Source organism: Mixophyes fleayi, chromosome 4 (genome assembly GCF_038048845.1).
Source record: "Mixophyes fleayi isolate aMixFle1 chromosome 4, aMixFle1.hap1, whole genome shotgun sequence".
Lineage (NCBI taxonomy): Eukaryota > Metazoa > Chordata > Amphibia > Anura > Limnodynastidae > Mixophyes > Mixophyes fleayi.
This window is the reverse complement of record NC_134405.1, coordinates 16587652-16610627: the sequence shown is the minus strand read 5'-3', so window position 1 is coordinate 16610627 and position 22976 is coordinate 16587652. Positions and strand designations below refer to the sequence as shown.

The 22976-nt window shown below is 37.6% G+C and overlaps 2 protein-coding genes across 2 annotated transcripts; one reads left to right on the top strand and one right to left on the bottom strand.

Moving 5' to 3' along the window:
* Window positions 1-692: 692 nt before the first annotated feature.
* LOC142150480 (olfactory receptor 10C1-like) lies at window positions 693-14325 on the bottom strand. The gene is made up of 2 exons (XM_075205676.1): window positions 14262-14325; window positions 693-1636 (listed from the first exon to the last, which is right to left on the bottom strand). The coding sequence occupies exons 1-2, from the start codon at window positions 14323-14325 to the stop codon at window positions 693-695; spliced, it is 1008 nt and encodes a 335-aa protein (XP_075061777.1).
* Window positions 14326-17755: 3430 nt separating this feature from the next.
* On the top strand, window positions 17756-18688 carry LOC142150479 (olfactory receptor 11L1-like). Its single transcript, XM_075205675.1, has one exon. It carries the CDS (start codon window positions 17756-17758, stop codon window positions 18686-18688), a length of 933 nt encoding a protein of 310 aa, XP_075061776.1.
* The last annotated feature ends 4288 nt before the right edge of the window (window positions 18689-22976 follow it).

Below are 22976 nucleotides of genomic sequence, written 5' to 3'. Positions count from 1 at the left end.
ATGGCGCAAATAAACTTTCGTCAAACGTCATGTGAGGCCCTATATGTCTAGATGCACCAACTTATTATCTCTATTAGCATTTACTATAGTTTTTCATTAATAAACACTTAACAATATCCGTTATGTTATATTTAATTGTTTAAAGTGTTATTGTACTTTGCTGTATAAATATAAAAGATGTTGGCACTTTATGTAATAAAAATAAATGCACATTTATTTCCAAACAAACTTTGTTGAAAGAAAAGTGTTCAGAAATTCACCTAATTCCACATTTGGGAACAATTTTTTTTTTACTTAAGTGCCCTGTGCAAAATTCCCTACTTTCAAATCAAACACACCACAGAGAAGAATTAATTAACCCCATTGTCTTCATTGATTATAATTTCCACAAAAAGTAATTTGAATTTGAAATGAATAAAGACAGTGCAGAATGCCATACAGTGGAATGGAGAAAAAAGAACTCAAAGGTTATAGCTCTCAAACTTTGCACATCTGGGAATCTGTTTCATTGGAAAAAATTCTATTTACACACAGTTCTGCTGCAACTTTATTTATCTCTAGAAGAAACTGCTTTATAAAGTTCCCAAGTTCTGCTTCCAAAATTCAAGCAATACCAAGGACAGTATGTGTAGCAGTCTGTATTGAATTGCATAAGATGTCATTGGCATACATATATTATTTTTTTAAAGCATTCACTTTCTATTGCTTTCCCTACACATGGAAATATATTTCCGTATGGCTGATTTGATTTCTTGATTCCTTAAGCTGTATATAATAGGATTGAACAATGGGGTGACCACAGTGTACATAAGAGATACCACTTTGTTGATATTAAGAGAAAATCCTCTGGAGGGTGCTACATACATTGCAAACAGTGCTCCATAATAAGTGCATACAACAGCCAGGTGAGAACTGCAGGTGGAAAAGGTTTTCTGTCTACCTGTGACCGAAGTGATCCTCACGATGGTTAGAAAAATATAGCCATATGTGACTGTGATTAACACAAATGGGACTATGGTTAGAAAACTGGAGAATGCAAACACCTCATTTTTCACAATGGACACATCTGAACAAGACAATTCCAGAAGAGGTCCGAGATCACAAAAAAAGTGGTCAATCACATTTGGACCACAAAACCACAAAGTTTGCATGAAGAATATTGGAATAAGTGTTATTGAAATTCCTAGGGACCAACAAAATACAACCAGATATAAACAAAGTTTTATGTCCATAATAGTGGTGTAGCGCAATGGATTACAAATAGCGAGGTAACGGTCATAGGACATAGCAGTGAGCAAAAGACACTCTGTAGTTGCTGAAATACCATAGAGAAAAAATTGGGTAATGCAACCTCTAATAGACACAATGCCACCACCTGCCAGTGTAATGTACAATAAGCTGGGGACAATATTGGAAGTAAGCAATATATCAGAGAAGGACAGGTGACCAAGAAAGAAAAACATAGGACAACGAAGACGATAATTGGTTGACACCAATAAGATGATGACAAAGTTCCCGGTTATTGTCACCATGTATATGATGAGAAACACAAAGAAGATAAGGAACTTTAAATCCTGCAGGTTTTCAAATCCTCTGAGAAGTATTTCTGTTATGATTGTTTGGTTCATTGCACAGACTGCAGTGGGAGAAGGAAATATGATGATGGAACACACTGATGGTTTAAGACATGCTATCAACTATGAGAATATTATGATTGCACAATGAGAATTGTTATAAAAAAGGCAAAACTATAATTTAACATTACTTCCCCTACTTAGCAAAAGCAGGTATCTCTCTTGTGTATCAAACCTCAGTGGCCAAAATTCTTGCAGTATTTTTTTTGCATTTCCTCTCCTCTTGTCCATCACAGCCACTAACACATTAGTCATGAGCACACTTGAGTTCTTTATATCTTATGATTGAGTATATAGATGTGCAGATGCTTCAGTGCGCTTAAGTTCATGCTTTCCTGTCATGCATATTGTGATGTAATTTCTAACTATGGTCTTTGCAAATTACAGGTTGTCATACTGGTGTACAAGCACATTCCTCTGCCCTAGGAAAAGTCCTGCTAAATACAGGTGCACCACCATAGCCTACCAGCTCTGTGAAGATGTACATAATAGAAAGATTTCTAGCAAACATAGTTAAATGCTGTATCCATAAGTTAAGTGTAACTGCACAGGTCAAGCACCCTAAATTTTTTGTACTCAAACTAACACACATCCAGTACACCGTGCCAGTGTTTTAGATGCAATTTACAGTAATTACATTTTGCTGTACTGTACGATTCTGCAAAATACCACAAATCACATAATATAGCTAAAATCATTCACTTATAAATTATATTTTACACAATGGAGTAAAGAATAATCAAACATTGCATAAAAATGGAACAACGCTTCAGAATGAAAAAGGAAACATTTTGAAAGGCACATTCAGTAAGATTAAAGTTCCAAAAAAAAAAAAGCAATATGTTTTGGGGAAGAAGGGGAATGTCTTGCAATCTTACCTATAGTACAGTTTCAAGACGGTTCTTTCGAGTGATTATCTCTGGTGCTTTTAGCATAGTTAAAAACATCTTATTCAAGGTTTTTAAAAATGATTAACGGAACATAAATGTAAAATAAGTTCTATGCCAGCTGTTTCCAGACAGTGGCTTTTACATTACTGACATTGTGAACATTTATAGTGCTACAAGGGCGAATGAAGTGTCTTGAGAGGTTAGTAAATATTCTTAGGAGAATTCCATGCAAGTCTTTTTTATAATAATTAGTCCCCAGAAAATTGTGTGTACTGTAGCTCTTTAATAAAAACATGAATTATTTAACTATTTAATGGCTGCCTTATATTATTGATTATTTTACTGTGGATTACTCTACATAGGATCTAAGGTCTGTTAAGTGCCTCCTCAGACAATGAGTAGCCTTGGACAACCTCCTTTCTTTAGTGTAGTGGCCACGGATTTCTGTTATTCAAAATGGCCCAAATCAAAATTACAACTAAGGTTGAGAAAAGTCATTGAACAAATCAGGTTTTGATGAAGAACAGACAGTTTCACAGATGTGAAGTTTCGGTGATACAGTGTTTGAGCTCTACTTTTGCTTCACCTTTCCACAGAAAGTCATTATACATTGGGTCAACTCCAGGTGGATGTACATCATATGTTTGTTGCATTAATATACACATTTTCATATGGTACTGTTAAATATGATTTTTTGTTTAGGCCTCATAAAGCCTTTGTTCAGCCATTTTTTGCAACTTGCATAGAAATATTATTTGCTAAAAGAGATTCTTCATTTTTCTGCTGATATGAAGTTTTACAAGATGTAAGCCCATGGCCTTGAGGTTAAGCTGACATAGAGAACTCCTGAAATTATGTATCAAGATATGAGAACAATAAGTAGTTTCATTTTTAGCTTGTAGTGTGGGAGCTGTGTCCATGACGTTGGACATGGCGGACAGGTGATTAAAACCTCCAGCTCCCCTTGAGATAAGAACAATAGACTCATCTGTCCTTAGAAGGGGAGAAATTAAACACCTCAAGAATATGTGAGAAAGTTAATCAGCATTAATCAGCAGCGCATCCCATAGACTGTTGTAGGCTTATGACGTAGGATTCATTTATTCAGTAGGCTATAAAAACTTGTATCTTTGTATCAAAAAATCGGAGAATATTCCTTGTATACAGAACTTGGTCTGTGTCAATTCTTTCCAGCTGATTGAAGCGCTTCCAGATATACTTGACACCACAGGCAAACTTGGATCAGAATTTTAGATCTGACAGTACATACAACCGTAACTAGATTTCAGTGTATTTAGTCTTCTGATCGGGTAGGCCAGGAGAGGCAGAAATCGAATACATCATTTCAGTTGAGGTATGAACACATATGTGTAGCATTCCAAGGAGATGTGACCATAAGCCTAGGACACATCCCCAGATACACTGCTTAGGATTATTATTATTATTATTATTATTATTATTACCATTTATTTATATAGCGCCACCAATTCCATAGCACTGTACAGAGAACTCACTCACATCAGTCCCTGCCCCATTGGAGTTTACAGTCTAAATTCCCTAACACACACAGATAGACACACACACACAGACAGACAGACACACAGACTAGGGTCAATTTGATAGCAGCCAATTAACCTACCAGTATGTTTTTGGAGTTTGGGAGGAAACCGGAGCACGCAGAGGAAACCCACACAAACACGGGGAGAACATACAAACTCCTCTCAGATATGATCAGGAATTGAACTCATGACCCCAGTGCTGTAAGGCAGGAGTGCTGCCCTTAGGATGTTTTGAGGGTATTGGAGACCTGATTTATCGATACCTGATGATGATGATGATGATAACACCATCACTTCTGATTGGCCTCTTATGTTTTGACCACTCCAAATGGTTGGCGTCATTCAATATCATTGCGACTGTATTATTTTAAGTCATGGTCATATATTTAGATTCATTATTTGTCATTTAATTTTATGGCTACTGTAGGAAAGAAGATCTTATTGGATTTATAAAGTGATAAAAAATGGATATGGGGTGTTTGCATTTCTTTACATTTTAGATGGGAAATGTGACTCACATTTCTTAACATCCCAGGCAAAACACTCTTCTCTCTTTTGTACTGTACATGACACTTCATTCCATTATGTTCAGTATAAATAGGGTAATGTGACTTTTACATCTATTATTAATATATCAAGCGGCATACTTATGCTATCGTAGGTTGTACATATTCACATTTCTATGCCTGACACAAAAAAATGTATGTGAAATAGGACGTAACAAATGAAATCAGCATAGAAAAGATTTTAGTTGCAAGGAATGTTCTTTAAACATCTGTTATCTATCCATTTTTTTCAAAAATGAAATAAAAAACAAGAAAGTGTTTCACAAAGTAAGACAAGTACAGCCAAATCAAGTGTCAATGGAATGTCTCAGTGTACTTTTCAAAGAAAATAATTCAAGCACATTTAAAATACATATGCTTTGTAAAAGTATCATTAGTACTCAGAAGTAGTACTCGCTTGAAAACTCATTATAAGGCAGTTTTATATACCTAGTTATAATTAGGATTTATTTTACCTGTACTTTTAAATACTAACAGTGGCTATAAAAAGTATTCACTTCCCTGAAATTAAGGATTCTCCAGCCTCTGGACTAGGTCTGCTATCTGGCTACTAGGTAATGCCTCTATGAACTGTTTTACCACTTGTGTCTTCCTGAGTAATTCAGCTACATTGCCAGTCCTTCTGTTGCATCTGCTGCCTTTAACTGTGTTGCCATTATCAATTACTGCACCATTCTCTGCCTGTGAATCTCTGCATAATAAAGACATTTTAATCTTACATTATCAATCTCTCTGGAGCTAATTGTAGGAATCCTGACACTTGTGACTCCAACTTGTGGAGTTCATCAAAGTGGTATATGTACAAATGCTGACACAACATGGAGTGGCATGGCCAATGTGTACATGGCAACCTATTGGTCCATTCCTGGTAAGCTAAATTACTTATTTCTGACATCTACTCTAACTTAACTTCTCACTCTTATCCTGTGTTCAAATACTGGTAACTGCTGGCCATGTAAACGGCTTACTCAGAGGTAGAACAGAGAAGTGCGGTTCCTTGACTTGGACCTGGACCATTCTCATTGACAAAGATGAAACAATGCCAGATCCTCTGTTGCAACTCAACACATGTGGATGTATCTAAATATGCCAGGCGCCACTTTTACCCAAATGTTATGCACCTTCCTACCATGTGATACTTCTATGGTGTTTCTACTTATTACATGCTACAAGATCAGCACTGGATCAGAAATTTCAACCTGAGAGGAAAATGCGCTTACTAATGCTGAAGAGCTAATGAAAGCGGAAACCAGGGCTTCATCCAACTCTGCAACTCCAGACACAATGCTAGAGTCAATGGGAACAAAGTCGGCATCTCTAATACCTATGGAACATCCACCACCTAATGTATCACTAGGCACAAAAGCAAAAGGACTAAGAGCAGCCTCACGTTAAGGTGAAAAGTGCAGATATTCTATAGAGTCCTTTAATTCCATGGACAGACTGACACTTTCTGTCTCAATTACAGGAACTAATATGTCAAATTGCATGTTTGCATTAGTTTTGCATAGGTACAATTTTCAATGGCATAATAAATTCAACTGCTACATGGCAACATGCATCGGTCCATCCATGGTAAGCTAAATTGCCTATTTCTGACATTTACTCTAACAATTTCCCTCCAAACCAGCACAACCTCCAGATGGAAAAATTATTGGAATTGAGGACGAAAGGCAAAACCTCATCCACGCTGGACTCAAAACCTGTTGCTCTGATTGATTACCATATATTGTATTTCCCATTAATTAATATCACTAAAGATTAAGCAAACAGTAAAACTTACTTACAAAGCTCAATTGATGGTCAGTGACAGCATGCCCATATTTTACAATAAATGTGCCAGTCTATATGAGAAGTGCATGGATTAGTGCATTAAGATGACAGTCCAAACAACAGGGTGCAAATATTTGCATCTTCTGATGGGAGGAATATTAGGTAATTCAATGCAAGATAGAGGCAAGAAAGAAGTTCAAACAATTGTGAATTTATTTGAATATGTTGATTAACCAATGATCAGATACAGAGAAAACACAGCTTGCTACTGATTAATAAGTACAGGGCAAGTCTCTAGTAATGGTAGTCTCAAACAGCTGTAGTAATTAAAGATCACGGCAGTCTGCAGAACTTCAAAAAGAACAAAAACTGTTCAGATAGTTGACACAGACAATAATGTTCACAGATACAATCTTGGTAATGGAGGATATCCAATTTTCCTGATTACCGGAAAGCAGCAAAAGTCTAAGCACAACTGAAATGAGCCCAAGGTCTATCAGTGCAGTATCACCAGGCAGAGAGATATAGAAACACCTCTGGAAGACAAGATCTCCATAAGTTGGAGAAGGTCAAAGAATTTAAACGACCATTTGGTACGCAGCCATTTTCGGAATAAGACTCTGAATCCGAATAGAACCAAAGGCTTCTATAAATGCGGATCATGCAAAGCATGCCAATTTACAATCAATACTAAGGAATGCACAGATAAATATGGTAAAATCTGGAAAATAGATGACTTCTTAAACTGTAATTCTACTGGAGTATTATACTGCTTAACATGTCCATATTCTAAAAATTATATTGGTATGACCAGTCGTCCCTTTAAGAGAAGATTATTGGAACATGTGGGGAATATTAAGAATGCAGAGAAAGATCGATCGAATTATAAGACATTAACTTCGGTCGCCAAGCATTTTTTATTACATCACAATGGGAATCCCAAATTGATCAGGGCATTTATAATGGAACAAGTACATATGGGTATACGTGGAGGAGACCTACAAGGAGAACTCCTTAGAAGGGAAACTTAAAAGATAATCATTATGGGCAGTATGATACCAGAAGGTCTTAACGACTATAATAGTTACCTATCTTTTCTGTAAAGATTTTACTATAGGTTACAGGGATCTTCCTTAATATATATATTTATGTATGAGGATGCATGTATATATATCAATAATGGACAAATCTAGGACTCTAGCATCTTCTATGAATTTCTAACTATAAATTAAATAATGACAAATATGGATTATAGGGCACTTAAATCACTTTATTTCATGAATGAGATAACTTCTCTATTCCATAATCACTTTATTATTTCACTTTTTTAATATATTGTCTTTTTCTTTTTTTCACTTTTATATTACATTTTTCACTTAGTTTGGTGACATGATATAATTCATGTCTCCCTATAGTATTCACTTCACTCACCCTATATTAAATTGCATCATTTATGATGATATAGGACACAACATAATACTTTTCATTGATTGTTTTCTAACTATTGTCTATATTTATATAATATCTTTTTAATAGATTATTATATTAGTTAATATTAGAATTGATAGTTTTCACCTTACTTATTATTAAACACACCATCACAGTTATTTTTTGGGTTGCTCATCCATTATTAATGAGGTTACACATATTCCACTTCAAGAATTATATAATTATTTATAATGTCAAAAGAACAGTATTCTATTTAATTTAATATGCTGATTAATAAACTGTCAGAATCGCCCTGGTTAACAACTATTTATGGTATATATAATTGAATAATTTTCCCTTATGAATGAAAAGATCTCTTACCCATGTCCATGTAAACAATATCGCTTTTTGAACCAATAATATCTCGCAATAGATGGAACATTAACCGGACTGGCTGCTATTAATGCCAATTATCCTTACAAGATTGTATCTCCGTCCCCTCTGTAATGATGACCAATGATATTCCCAGGTTAGGAGGACCTTCAATAGGATAGGCAGATATCGCTGCCGACCATCCTCATAAGCTTGACATCTCATTGGTACCTTCATGATGATGTGTATACGGGGGCCCGACCCTAATCATTTAAATATCCTATCAATACCATTGCTCGTCTTGCCTTGAAAAAGCATACAAGCGAAACGCGCGTCGGCGTTCGCATTGTATCTCTCTACTTGCCTTTTTGTATTACTGCCATTAATAGCGTTTATAGGGCTGGCTGTTTAACAGGATCGTATAACATATTATCGCTCCAGCCGAACTTAGATTCAGCTTGATAAGGAACTCCATTACTAATAACTTGTGTATTTATAAATAGGACTACTAGATCTATATACCTATATACGCTGATCTCAGATAGTACCAGTGCACGCTGATCTCGTTATACTTTTACTAGACATATCAATTACCAATAGTAATTAGATCTTTAGTATACTATGGCACTTTAAGGAATATAAATTACTAGGTACCCGGATATTGTCACAATAATACAGATACTACCCAATCTATTAAGCTAATTATTGGATACATTATAATAACAGAGGCAGACGCCAACTATATTGGTCTATCTTATCCTACAGAGTGAGATAGCAAAGCTGAGATCGCATATTATATCCGCACCGCATATATCTGGCTATTGCTTTGCATCTCACTATCTGCCTCACTGTAAAAGTAAAAATACTTAATATCCATTGCTACTTACAGCGTACACACCGCTGAAAGCCTAACAGGGTCAACTTATATATCACTGTTATAGCCAATTGGTATAAAACAAACATATTTTGGTTTCAGACGGTACCATTGAAGTAATACATGCAGACTCAGAGAATATTTTAATAGACATATAATTGTCAAAATAAATTGCCAGAGCATTCAAGTTGTAATATATAATGGCACTTCTGAGACCTTTGCAGATATACTGATAGTACTCTATTATTCAAGCTATTATTTGACATACTACATTAATATAGGCAAACGCTAATTACTTATTAAAGTGGTCATTATTAATTCATGTAGAGACTGCAATTTTACTTCACATTGCACGATATTTTTTGTTTTATTTTTCGCTCATGTATGGAACCGTTTTTAAATATATATTAAAAAAAATTATCTTTTAGATTTTCTACACATCCTGGATTGCCTCTATACATACTTTTTTCTTGTTTGTTCCCTCCTTGTACATGTAGAAATAGGGTCCACCCACCAGAGAAATTTATATATTTAAATATATCTGGAATAAACTGCATGGTCAGCTATATTGGGGATCTATGATAAAAAAAACTTTATTTTTCCACTTAGTGCGGCTATTTTCTACAGTCACTAGAGTTGGAGAACAGCCAAGCACTGTCTAAAATTATAGCCACGCCCCCATGCATGCTGGTCATGCCCACTGGCGGCATGGTGTGGAAACCCCCCACTACAAATCCTGCGTTTGCCCCTGTACATGTAAAGCATTATTTGAGGTAGATAAGTTGGTCATTGTTCCAGCCTCTCAAGGCTGAAATGTTTCCTTTCGAGCATTAATTACATTATGAGTTTGCTTACAATACATGTAGTCATTTAACATAAGGACAGAAATATGTCTGTCGACTACTAAAATAATCTTATATAATGAACAAACCTGGACATAAGTTCATAGTGTCTTCAGTACATAAAATATCAGAGCATGATACAAACTTTTATCTTAACCAATATCTTACCAATGTCAGAGTTTTCATATTAAAGATCCACTTTGTTTCCTCCTGGGAAATGCCATTAATATAATCGCCGCCCTTCCAAGGTTTGGGGACCTTACAGATGTCCATAAAAGACAGTTGGGATGGATCTTGTGCATGACGGGACGCAAAGTGGGTAGATATAATGTGCGTCTCCAAGTCTTTTTGATATTCCTATGATGTTATGATAGTCTCAGATGTTGTTTCCTGATTGTTCTACCAACATATTGTAACCCACAGGGACATTCTGAACGATAGATAACTCCAGCGGTTACACAGGTGAGTTTGGTAGAGATGTTGTATGTTTCACTGGTAGCGTTTAATTGAAAAGTTTTCACTGGTTTGTCGTTCCTGATCTTCCCTGTCTTACAAGCAGGGCACCTATTGCAAAAATAGAAGCCATTTTTATTCTCATTAAGCCAGGTGTTTTTATAAATAAACTTGGGCCTATCTGGTAAAATTTCCCACGTTTTATCATCCCTTGGTAACACCTTCCAATGCTTTTTAATGACTTTTCGACCCTTAATCAGTCTTGACTAAACCTAGTGATAAAGGAAAGTTGCGTTATGTTTTCCTATGGTTCCCTTTCTTTCTCTGTTTACATCTCTCAACACTTTTTAAGCATCCAGAACTTTACCTTGCTCATAATTTCCCTCAGCAAACCTCTGTTTAGGAGTGTCTGCTTGTTAGTCAAATTGTGCAAAATTTGAACAATTGTGTCTTGACCAGGTAAATGGGCCTTTCGGGATATTTTGTAGCTTATTTCTATGGTGACTAATATCAATGAATACCAATCGACATCTTTCAAATAAATTTTTGTCTTAATTTTGTCATTTTTGATAAATATCTCAAGATCAAGGAATTGGATTTTCAAAAGAAATTTTTCATGTATGTCTTTGTAACCTGCCCATATACATATTACTTTGTCAATGTAGCGATGCCACTTAAGTACGTGTTGGGTAAAAGGGTTATTATTCCAGATGTTAATGTTCTCCCATTCTGCCATAAACAGGTTTGCATAACTGGATGCAAAATTTGCACCCATAGCAGTCCCGCAAACCTGTTTATAGAAGCAACCCTGTAACCAAAAATAGTTATGTTGAAGTATAAACATATTTCCATCTAGAATGAATTCAATTTGTTCAATAGGTATGTCATATTCATGTGTAAATATCTTCCATACATAATCACAACCTGCCTTATGATCGACGTTTGTATATAGTGAGGTGATATCGCACATGACCACTATGTACCCTGCTTTCCACTCTACCTAATTAAGACTTTCTAGGACATCATCATCACCATTTATTTATATAGCGCCACTAATTCCGCATGGCCTGTAACCCTAAGATAGCATACACAATGAGTAATACAAATAAACTGAATAATTAATAGAAACCATAGTGTGTGTGTGTGTGTGTATGTGTATGTGTGTATATATATATATATATATATATATATATATATATATATATATATTCAGTTTTTATCATATGACAATTAGTATTTGCAAATTGCTAGTAAGTTAATTTCCCTCTATATAATACACATGAGAACACATCTAAATTCTCTATAGATCTTGTTAGTCTGCATTGTGTATTTCATGTGTCCTATATATAAATATGGGGTATCACTGCATTGAGTTTACGCTGTTATTTTGCAGGCATATACAGTAAGTGTCAGAAGATTCAATTCTTCCTGTTTTTATAGAGAACTCTGTTTATTCAATGGTTTCAGATTTCTACCTGACGTTAGATGTTTTAAAAGGTGAGTGCATTCTGGCAGACTTTTTATTATAGTGAACAAGTTTTAAGACAGAAAAAAAGCAAGTTGCCCTGATTATGCAACTATACATTTTACACATTTTTATTTTGGTTGTTAATTAACTATTTGTGTAAATTTGAATAGCAATCAGTAATTCATGCTGATCTATATATATTATGTCACCATGGGCTATTACGGACTTGTTCTATAGTGGATAAACCTCATTGTCAGATGATTGTAAATATCTATATTTAAATCATGGTACCATTAGACCATTTTAGTTTTCCAATGTTGTATAATAGCGTAAGATTATTTAAAAATGTACTGTTTAATTTTAAAATAAATATACATGAGTTCTTGGCAGCTGGCCTGTCTGTCCTCCACAGTCAGACAAGTTACCAAATAAGAAACCAAGCATTGGGGTACAGATAGCACTGGTGGAGAGTGATCCAAAGCTGCAGGTCTCCTAGCATGGTGTCCACTCAAATGAGATAATTGAGGGAAGGGGATTTGGTAACTGAAAATTGATTTTTGTGAGTGGAAATATCACTTAAATTTCCATTTTTGTAGTGTTGAAATAGTGGCCAATATTGTTTTGCTAAATATGTATTCAGTACTTCACTAAGACACCTTTTCTTGACGGAAAATTAACTAGTACACTTTAGAATTAGAAATCACCAGATCGGCTCCACTTGAATCAGAAATAACATCAAACTTTATCCGATAATTTATTATAAATTGGCATAGAAGCGTTGGGCTTATCGATGGGGGCAACCCGGTGTGCTAAGCATATTACAGGTGTCCTCACACACTAATTGGATCCCCTGCCAAAACACAATGACATCCACTTGCACAAAACATGGGGTTTTTAAGAAATCTTAAATTTGCATCATCTTTCTAAGCTCATAACATTAATGGCAAATCAGGGCCAGGCATACGAATGGCTAAGAGGGTTAGTCAGCACTGGTCTCACTATAATGGCATGATTACCACAAATTAAAAGTGAGTTTAGAGGAATAGCATGTTTCCGGGGCCTCTTCCCAGCCCCATCTGTGCTTCTGGGGATAAAATAGCCCTTACTATGTTCGGTTCCTTGCACCACATAAATGCACTTGTTTCCTACTCTTAGTCCGCAGGCAGCAAATGGTCCTTTTATACTTACCAGAATTAGCCCAGAAGTTTCCAACTGGAAAACAACTACAAATAAGGGAAATTTTCCTTCTCTTATCCCCTACCCACTGACTATAGGAGGATTTATGGTAAACTGGATGAAGACACGTTGCCAGACATGTGCTACTAGCTTGCAATTGGCCACTGGAAGTGACCAATTAGGAGAAAAATGTAATGACAAGTTATGTGAGAAACTTAGTGCCACTGGTACAGTTCTACTATAGGCATTGACTGCGGCTTGCAGAGTAGAAGAGAAGCAGCATTAGGCTGAGTAATGATGCCCATATTATGGCCAATTTTACCACTGCTATATTACTGTGCTGCCAACATATTTGTTGAAGCATATTACAGGATAAATCTTGATTGGCTTGTCCTCTTTGTCTGTTAAAAGCTATATCCTCCATCCAGTCCAGAGTAGATGTTATTAATTTGGTGAGTTTTATAGTGAGTTGGATTCTCTAAATTTAATTTTGATTTCAGAATCTGTTGAATTGCTTCACGTCTCTATATGCCTTTATCAAACATCCCAATAAAGCAGGGTAATAATAATAGATGGAAAAATCATTTCTTGGAAAATGGGCATTAAATTAATGAAGGCCAATTTACAAGTTGTCTAAATGTGTGTTGCACAGAGAATAGTTTGTAGTGATTTATTCATAAATTGTATAATTTTAATGAAATGTGGGTGGACATATCCTGCAGCATCTGGTGTAGTAGAGCACAGCAGGCCTGCCCCCGGTTTCAATAGAATAAGTTTCTTGAGATCCATGCCTTGCTGAATTCCGAAGTACGAAAGCTTAAATACGTGTGTTTAATACCAAACGTAGATTGCGCTCAGAATGCGCGCCATGAAGAATCAGGACACGTTAATTTTTTATTTATATCCATGTGTTTCTTTTTTGTATAAGAGAATGATGTCTCACGACATGACATCTAATAGAGACAATTCTGGCAGTGCTAGATTGATAGTGGGCACTCCGGCAGTTTTGGCTGGGACTCCGCCATCTCTGCTATTTCCAGTTCTTCTAAGGATTTATCCAAGGATAGTGTATTCCAGGTGTTCAGGCTTCAAATCCTGGGTCATTTACTACATATTTCTGCCCACATTTTTTGCCTGCAATCTGCTGGACAGTGCTGATTGTGCCAGTGGAGCTCCTAGCACAAGAAAGGGAGCATCCTATGAGGTCCTCAAGACCAAATACAGACCGGTGTAGTCTGCAGAAAGTGAGTCTGCTAGCACTGCAGGAGCAGTGGGTTCAGTTCCATCCATGTAGCGTTGTGGCAGATAGTCTTAGGTCACTGTACTAGAAACATTGCTTTGTCTGCTATAAAAAGGGGTGTTTTTTGTTGACAGGTTCTAAACACACTACTACCCTACCCTTCCTCCGCCTAACCCTGCCCTCTTAACACTCTCTTCTCTATCTTTGTATACTAACCTCTCTATACCTTGACCCTTCCTATTTACTCCTGTGCTTCCTTCCCCTCAGTGTTCTCTTTCCTCAACCCATCTTGCCACTATGTGTCTCTTGTCAGTTGCCCCTCACCTTTAGATTGTAAGCTCCCTTGAGCAGGACCCTCTTTCCCCGTGTCCTCCTCCTCATGTTTACCTTTGCCTTTAGCACTCCGACTCATTTCTCCATTTCGTCACTTGACTCCTGCCTCTTCTATATCTCTGCATTGATCCTGTAAGTAGTGCCCCGCTCTACTGGGCACTAGTGCAACCTCTTTTTCAATCTCCACCTCCCTCCTTCATTTCCCTCTCTATCTGTACACCTGCAGTCACTTTTCCTCTTTGCCTTGTGCACCCTTCTCTGCCAAGCTGGTAATTATTTATACTTATTGCACTTTTCTTTTACTGCATTTGTTTCTTTACTACCCTGTTTGCCATGTATCATTACCATATACTGTTATATCTGGCCCTATGCATGGCGCTGCAGATCCTTTGTGGCGCTTAAATAAAAGATAATAATAATAATAATACCCATTAAAAGAGAAAATATGCATATTACTCACCACAAACTAATCCAGACTTTGGAATGTGAAACTGGACAATGATGTAATGTAAATTAATATATTCAGCCAGGTGTATTTTTGTGTTTTGGAGGTCCACAATCCTCTGACTGTAATTTACAGTACAGTCTATTTTCAAGAGTGTTTTAAGTAAGATATCTTCCCACGATTAGTCTTACAGCGTGTCCAGCAACAGCACTTACAGACCACAGCTTGTAAAATCAGTAGATATTAAAAGTCCTCTATTAAGAGTCACAGTCATAAATCATAAATAAGAATCAAAGTCTACACCATGATCTTATTACACATGGATTTTACCAATATATAACTAATTCATCCACAGCACTCAGCTTTGCCAGACCAAGGTCATCATTTCAGGCCCCAGTATGACTATAATGTTGCAGACAGCCTTTAAAATTCTCTCTAGGATCCAAGCTCTCCCAGCCAATTCAGCTTTCATGTTTAGTCTACAAGTCTGGTCTCTTGGAAGTATATGCAACTAAGAAGCTGAGAGGGAGGTGCTACATAGAATGGTGGGGTGACCCTGAGCCCACCACTCCTGACATCATCTCTGTTCCATCTTCAGCTTCTCCAATGTAACCCATTGTTAAACCAAACCTTTCCTTCTGTCTCCTGTACCCAATATTTGTGCACATAACAAAGTTCTAACCAATTCTCAGCCTCGCTTGTACCACTCCCCTGTTTATCCTGCCCTGTTATGATAATCTCTCCATACAACATTTTGCTCATTGCGGCCTTAGATGAGACTGCTTGAGCCCCCAAATATCATATCTGGCACTAAACCCCCAACTTTGTCACACCGAAGAGACCAGCAGAAAACAGGTCCCATAACAGTAGGTGTCGAGGTGGAAATCTGGCTCCAAAGCTTCTAAATAGATTTATTCTGCCTTCTGACTAAAGTACCCTTTGTCTCGCTTAGCAGACAACTTTAAGTCACTAATATCCAGCCAACCATTTAATTGCTACCTTATCTTGCTTCCCTGTGCACCACATCCACCACCCCCCTCTTCTTCCCTTCCCTTTGTCTAATTCATCGCCTATTTCAAAGGCAAAATCTATGGTATACATCAAGAAATTTCCCATCAACAGATTCAGGACTCACACACACCTTATAATCGACTCCCCTATCCAACATCAGTTCTTTCACTCCCTTTATTAAGTGTCTGCAATTATCTCTTCCACTTCCTAAATCATTTGTCACTGATGCCATCACCTCACCCCTCACGCATCTATCTTCACTCCAATCATTCCTAAATGCTGCTTCAAGACTAATATTACTATCTGCCCATTTCATATATGATGGAGTATTATAACAATCCTAGGGCAAAAAACAAAACAAAGCATCCCTCCCCCAAAAATAATCTAAGTTTCTATCTATAAGTCAAGGGGAGGACAAACAATCAGTTGCAGTAGTTTATTTTTTCTCTCTTCAATGTAAACATCGTGGAGCTCTTGATGATTTGGGCATATGCCTATTTACTTAGCATATTATACATAAATTTCCACTGTGCACGACCACACGAAAATTGCCCGACTAACTTCGTATACAAATCTAAGACTTGTAGCCTATTTACACTTGCAGATGTGTAGCAGTGGAGGTAAGAGAGCACAGTTCATCTATAGTAATGGTGTGTTTATATAATTGTGAATAAGACAGATCCGCATGGAGATGCAGTTATACCTATCAACAGCCATATCTCTTGGTGCAAATACACACTGATGATGAAGATGATCGCAAGCACTAGTTATCTGCTTCTGATTGGCTGATTTTATATTGACCTCTGACACTGATCGTGCCTATTTTAAGTGATTTTGTGTTGAATGTTAGAATATTTTTTTTTTCCAATATCAACTGTACACGAGAAGAAAGATTACAGATGCTGTATTACAGAGGTTTTTTTAATGTAAATCAAACCTAATAGCGAATGCTTTTTGCTTTTTTTTAACAAATGTTAAAAAATGTTTCTTGTATTTATGATCTGGGGGTAAATGTATAAATATGCGGGTTCTTCAACACCCGCGTGTTCAGCCTCTTCCGCGATTAAATTTCAAGCGGCGCTGCATTGTAAAGGGTTAACTTCCCTTTACAATGCAGCTCCGCTTGAAATTTAATCGCGGAAGAGGCTGAACACGCGGGTGTTGAAGAACCCGCATATTTATACATTTACCCCCTGGTTGGGTTTAAGTATATCTGATGTATGCTTGATATCAACCTGGGGCCTGATTCATTAAGGAAAGAAAAGTAAAAAAAGAGTAACTTTGCACCTTGGCAAAACTATGTTGCATTGGAGGGGGAGGTAAATTTAAAATGTGGGGACAGATTTATAGTTGGAGTAGGACATGTTCTAGATCAACTTTAAATTTCAGTGTACAAATAAAGTTATCAAGTATCTGTGTGCTACATGAAAAAACAGCCAGTTTATCTTATGTGCAAAATAATAAACTAATTTGCATCCCTTGCAATCTAACATGGTTTGTCTAGGAGCAAATGTACTCATTTTTTTTATTTTCTTTACTTAATGAATCAGGCCCCTGGTGTATATGTTCCAAATCAGCCTTAGTCCCTGTGTGCTTAGGTGTATTAATGTTAATTTAAATATCAAACCTTTGTAAAAACACTTGTTAATGTGCGAATTAACGCTATTCAATGACTTCTTCTAATCCAGGCAATGCCAGAGAGCAATATTACTTTCATCACTGAGGTTATCCTCTTGGGATTTCAAAGACTCCAAAGCTTCAGGACAATATCCTTCTTAATCCTTCTTGTGATCTACTGTGTGACAATATGTGGAAACTTCCTGATCATCACATTGGTGACCTCCAGCAAGAACCTTCAGACTCCCATGTACGTCTTCCTCACACAACTCTCCATGTCTGACATCATGTTGGCCACAGATATTGTCCCCAACATGCTTCACACTATTGTAAATGAAGTGGGCACAATCTCTTTTATAGGCTGTATCACTCAATTTTATTTTTTTGCGGTATGTGAATGTTCAGAGTGTCTTCTTCTGACAGTGATGTCTTATGACAGATATTTAGCCATCTGCAACCCCTTGCGTTATAACTCTATAATGGACAGTACACTTTGCATAAAATTGATTATTATGTCTTGGCTGTTAAGTTTGTTTATCATTTTGATTGACACAACAACTATAGCTTTGTTGCACTTTTGTGGACCCAATATTATTGACCATTTCTTTTGTGATTATCCGCCTTTATTAAAACTTTCATGTTCTGATACTTCTATAGTGCAATTTGAAGTAACTTTTCTTAGTTTTCCTGTGCTTATTGTGCCTTTCATTCTTATTATAGCATCTTACGTTTATATTATCCAAGTCATCCTAAGGATGTCATCCTTGGCCGAGAGACAGAAAGCCTTCTCCACTTGTAGCTCGCACCTGACCACAGTGTCCATATTTTATTCCACTCTGTTCTGCATCTACGTTCTTCCAACAAGTGGACAGTCGCTGAGCATAAGCAAAGTCCTGTCTTTGTTTTACACAGTCAGTACCCCATTGCTAAACCCAATAATATATAGCTTGAGGAATAAAGATATGAAAAAAGCATTTGAGAAATGTATTAATAAAGTTGTATTGTAAACTTTATATCATGTATACACTATATGAATATTTGAAATAAAAATGGAAAATCTACATATCAAACATCATTAAAATATAGCATTATAAAGAAGCGGGGAACAGACAGATTCTGGATAAACATTAATGAACGCGGGGGAAGTGAGCATGGCTAACGCACCATTATTTCAATCAAAAAACCACAAATCTATTAGTGAATTTGTACATTATTGAGTATTTAGTGCATATAATATATGTTCCATATAATGTATTACTTTAAGCTTAGGGATGACTTCAATATGACCCAGACAAATCCTGCGGACATATATTTAATTTAGATAGTCACATTCTTTGAACACATTTTCATAATGTGTTAAGTAATTACCCCTTGCTCCTTTATGAGTACACACACACATACACAGTCACGCATTGTAAGCTTTATAGTTAGCATAATTCCCAACTCTCCCAATTTTAGCGAGACAGTCCAGATTTGCAAACCACAAAAGGGGCAGCGATTTGGTGGATTTTGGATTGCAAAGCGAGTGTCTCTGACTGGAGCGGAGTTTGGGTGAATTGGGGGTGGGGGTTATTTTGTCCCTATCTTGTGAGTCTAAATGTTGGTAGCAGTGCCGTAACTAGACATTTTAGTGCCCTGGGCGAGACAGGGCACCGGCGCCCCCTATCTAAGTGGGAGTGTCATTTGCCAAGTGGGTGTGGGCAACCTAATGTGGGGGTGTGGCTAGCACTTGACTGAAAGAATTCCGTTACACATATTTGCAAATGCATGATGTGTGTGTGTGTATGTATATATATATATATATATATATATATATATATATATATATATATATATATATATATATATATACATACACAGTGGTGGGATTCAAATAAATGAACAACCGGTTCTCAGCCAGGGCACTAAAGTGTCTAGTTACGGCACTGTAGGTCTATACATCAGAGACATTGCTGGCTGTATGAGGGACCCTTGTAATAAAGAAAATGGGCCTGAACCCAGGTGGATCATTAAGATAACAGCGAAGGACACAGGCGCTCTCACTGGATAAATGTAATGCAGCACCTCATATATAATAAAATCAGATAAAACAGTGTGCAAACAAGCAAAAGTAAAAGGATAGAGCAGTATGGGAAAGACAGCATATTATGTAAAGTGTCCATCAACTCTTGAAACCAGAAGGAATTACCCTGCCATTAATACACATCAGGTAATGGCACTGTAGGTTTAGACAAGTAACCAGGCTTTCTGTGTAATTTAATAGAATATAATCCACTTGCTGCAAGGAGAGAGAGGGAGAGAGCATAGCCTTATATAAGGAGAGGTGAAGAATTAGGGGGAAATAAACAGAGGGGACAGTTGAGGTGCAGTGTAATGGAGAATGTAATGCATAGGTATCTAACTTGTGGTACGTTGTCTGTTGTGGAACTATAAGTCCTAGAATAGCTGATGCAGCATTGTAAAGAAAGTAATATTGGGTAAAGAGGTAGCTGGAAAATGAAAAAGTGATGGTTTCTATTCCTAAATCGGAGGTGGCACAAAGTGGGCAAGAATGCAGGACGCAGTGTTACCAGGATTGTCCCTTTCACAAACCTGGAGCCCCTGTTCCAGCCACTTGTGAGTCTCTAGCTACAAATTCGCACATAGAAAACCACTTGATGGGCTGAATACTCTCCCATTTCAGGCTGGTGAGAATGTGACCTCTGTGTTACACTGATAATTCATCTGTCTGTGGTGTAAGTTCCCGATTTACTCACTTCTCACTTTGCCACCGAAGTATGGGTAAAACGTCTCCATTCTCACCCTGTGTCTGACTCAAACTTCTTCAGATCATCTCATAGTAATACCAGTGACCTCAGGAGGGCACCGTGCACTCAGTCCCCACTCACTCTCACTCCCGCTAACTTACAGCACATTGTGTATCTTTATCCTTTTCCTTCCACGGACAGGAAGTTCGGCATTTGGAACGCAAGTTTGCGTTCCAGATGCCGAATTTCCTGTCAGTGGAACGCATATGCGTTTCACTGCGAAAGGAAAAACCTGAATGTATAGAGGCAGGTAGCGGCCGGCTGCTGCGCCCCCTTGGGCTTGCGCCCTGGGCGACGGCACCGCCCGCACCTGCCTCGTTACGGCTCTGGTTGGTAGATATGGGTTAATGCAGCTATTCTGTTATTAGATGAAGAAATTGTGACTTAGCTTAAAGGTACATGTCATCAAGATACCATAGAGTTGATCACCAGTGGAGCTACCTCTGTCAAATTACCAGGAAAGAAGAAAAAGGGTCAGTGTAGAGAATGGGCACAGAAAGGCATTCTAATATGAAAAGGTGCAAAATATTGAATTTAACAACTTAAGGGGTCTATTTAATAAAACTGAGCAATGTATGCAAATATGCTGTAACCCAACAACCAATCAGAGTCTGTCATTTCACTTCCCATGCTAAAGAACAAACAACAGCTTATAGATTTGTTAAAACTTATGCAGACAAATGTCAATGTGAAAGTGTGTAGTGTGTAGATCGGTGGTCAGTTGAGATCATTATGGATCAGACCTGGCATTGTCAGCCTGTATTGTCATATTGTGCAATCTCTGTTACTGCAGACCTGCATTTGAAACCGGAAGTCGCTTATCTTCATAAAATGTAAACATACTGGCAGTTATAAAAGTATGGCTACACTCCTACCCGCCCCCTCCGCTCTGCCTCTGACCGCCGCCTCACTACTTCACTGATCACCTCCTCTCACTCTCGTCTTCAGGACTTTGCGCTCCTGCTGTGGAATGATCTTCCACGTTCCATCAGGTTTGCATCTACTCTCAAAGGCTTCAAGCGTGCCCTTAAGACTCATTTCTTTATTCAAGTCTATCAGTCCTCCTAACTTTCTTGTCCTGGCTCTCTCCCCTAGTTAGTACCACCCTTTATGTGTCTCCCTTCCCTTTAGGTTGTTAGCTCTCATGAGCAGGGCCCTCTTTCCTTGTGTGCTCCTTCTACTGTTCCTTCACCATCTGTACCTCTTGGCCTGCTTCGCTAGCCCTGTTTTCCCTGTTTTATAAATCTTCGGCCTTCGGCCTTCTTCTTGCTGATTTCTACCATCCCTTTCACTATCTGTCAGATATAATCTGATTTGCTTTACCCTGTCACCTGTGTTTGTATATATTTGTGTATCATGTTGTGTCTTGGTTCTGTTTTCTGTATATGTAATGTACGGCGCTGCAGACCCTTTGTGGCGCCTTATAAGTCAAAGATAATAATAATAATAATGCCAGCTCAAGATTATATATTTTATATATCATATAGTATATAACATATATACTATATAAAGTATTATATCGTATAATATGCTATATGCGTTTAAATATATCATGCTGCAGAGACAACAGTCATCATTACCATCAATGTTATGCTGATGGCAGTCATATGCAGTGTGTCTTAATTTATGTCAAATAGACAAATCATTTAAAAAAACGCATGCCCTCCCAAAAAAACAAAACTGTCAGCACTATCGCTGCTAGTCTAGATTGTCATTGGCAATATCAGGGTGACTAAAAGCACGGGGTACCCCCAAAATACTGACACCAGCACTAGTCTGTGCCATCCAGGGATGTTCGCACTATAGCAGTGAAACCAGCAGTGGGGTCACCTAGCAATTGTGACAACCATCCTAGGACATTCAGCATGGGGCTGAAATCCATAGGGGCTCACCACGGTAAACCAGCCCTGTATGAAAACCCCAGGGCTCATCCTACAACCCTGGTGTGGTGGATGAGGGGGTAGTAAAAAGTTAAAGTGAGAAAACTATGTTTTGGTATGGTGCTCTACTGGCCCCAGCAATCCCTGCCACCTGGATTCCTTAAAGTGGTTTTGTATTCTGGGGCTTGTAACACAACAAGCACCCCCATCCCCGTGGCTGACAGGGTATGGTGGCATTTGTACAACAACAAGTGCCATCATGCCCTGGCATCCAAGGCCCCTCTGGGACCTGTAAAATACCTTTAATAGAAATACAAGACAAAGACAAATGCAACCCTAATTCACCAATTAATTGCCCACATAATTCCCTAATACTATCCTTACGATTTGCAGTTTTATTTATACTGTGGGAATTTTCCAATGCTCAGAAGTCAGGACATCAGGTAGTGATAAATGGAGCCTACTGGGCTGGGCTGACAGTATTAGTGGTTTGTCATAAGGGTCAGTTTTAGACCCTGTTTTGTTAATCTTTTTGTTTTTTATTGTAGATGGCCTAGAATGTAAGGTGGTTAGCTCTTCTTATACTGAAGATGGTGATCTAATTGTAT

Excerpts from the sequence above, each read along its gene's own strand:
- LOC142150480 (XM_075205676.1), bottom strand. The coding sequence starts at position 14,325 with ATGGATGGAACTGAACCCACTGCTCCTGCAGTGCTAGCAGACTCACTT. Across the intron at positions 1,637-14,261 it reads ACTTTCTGCAGACTACACCG|TCTGTGCAATGAACCAAACA; the intron begins GTCTGTATTTGG and ends CTCCCACTGCAG.
- LOC142150479 (XM_075205675.1), top strand. The coding sequence starts at position 17,756 with ATGCCAGAGAGCAATATTACTTTCATCACTGAGGTTATCCTCTTGGGA.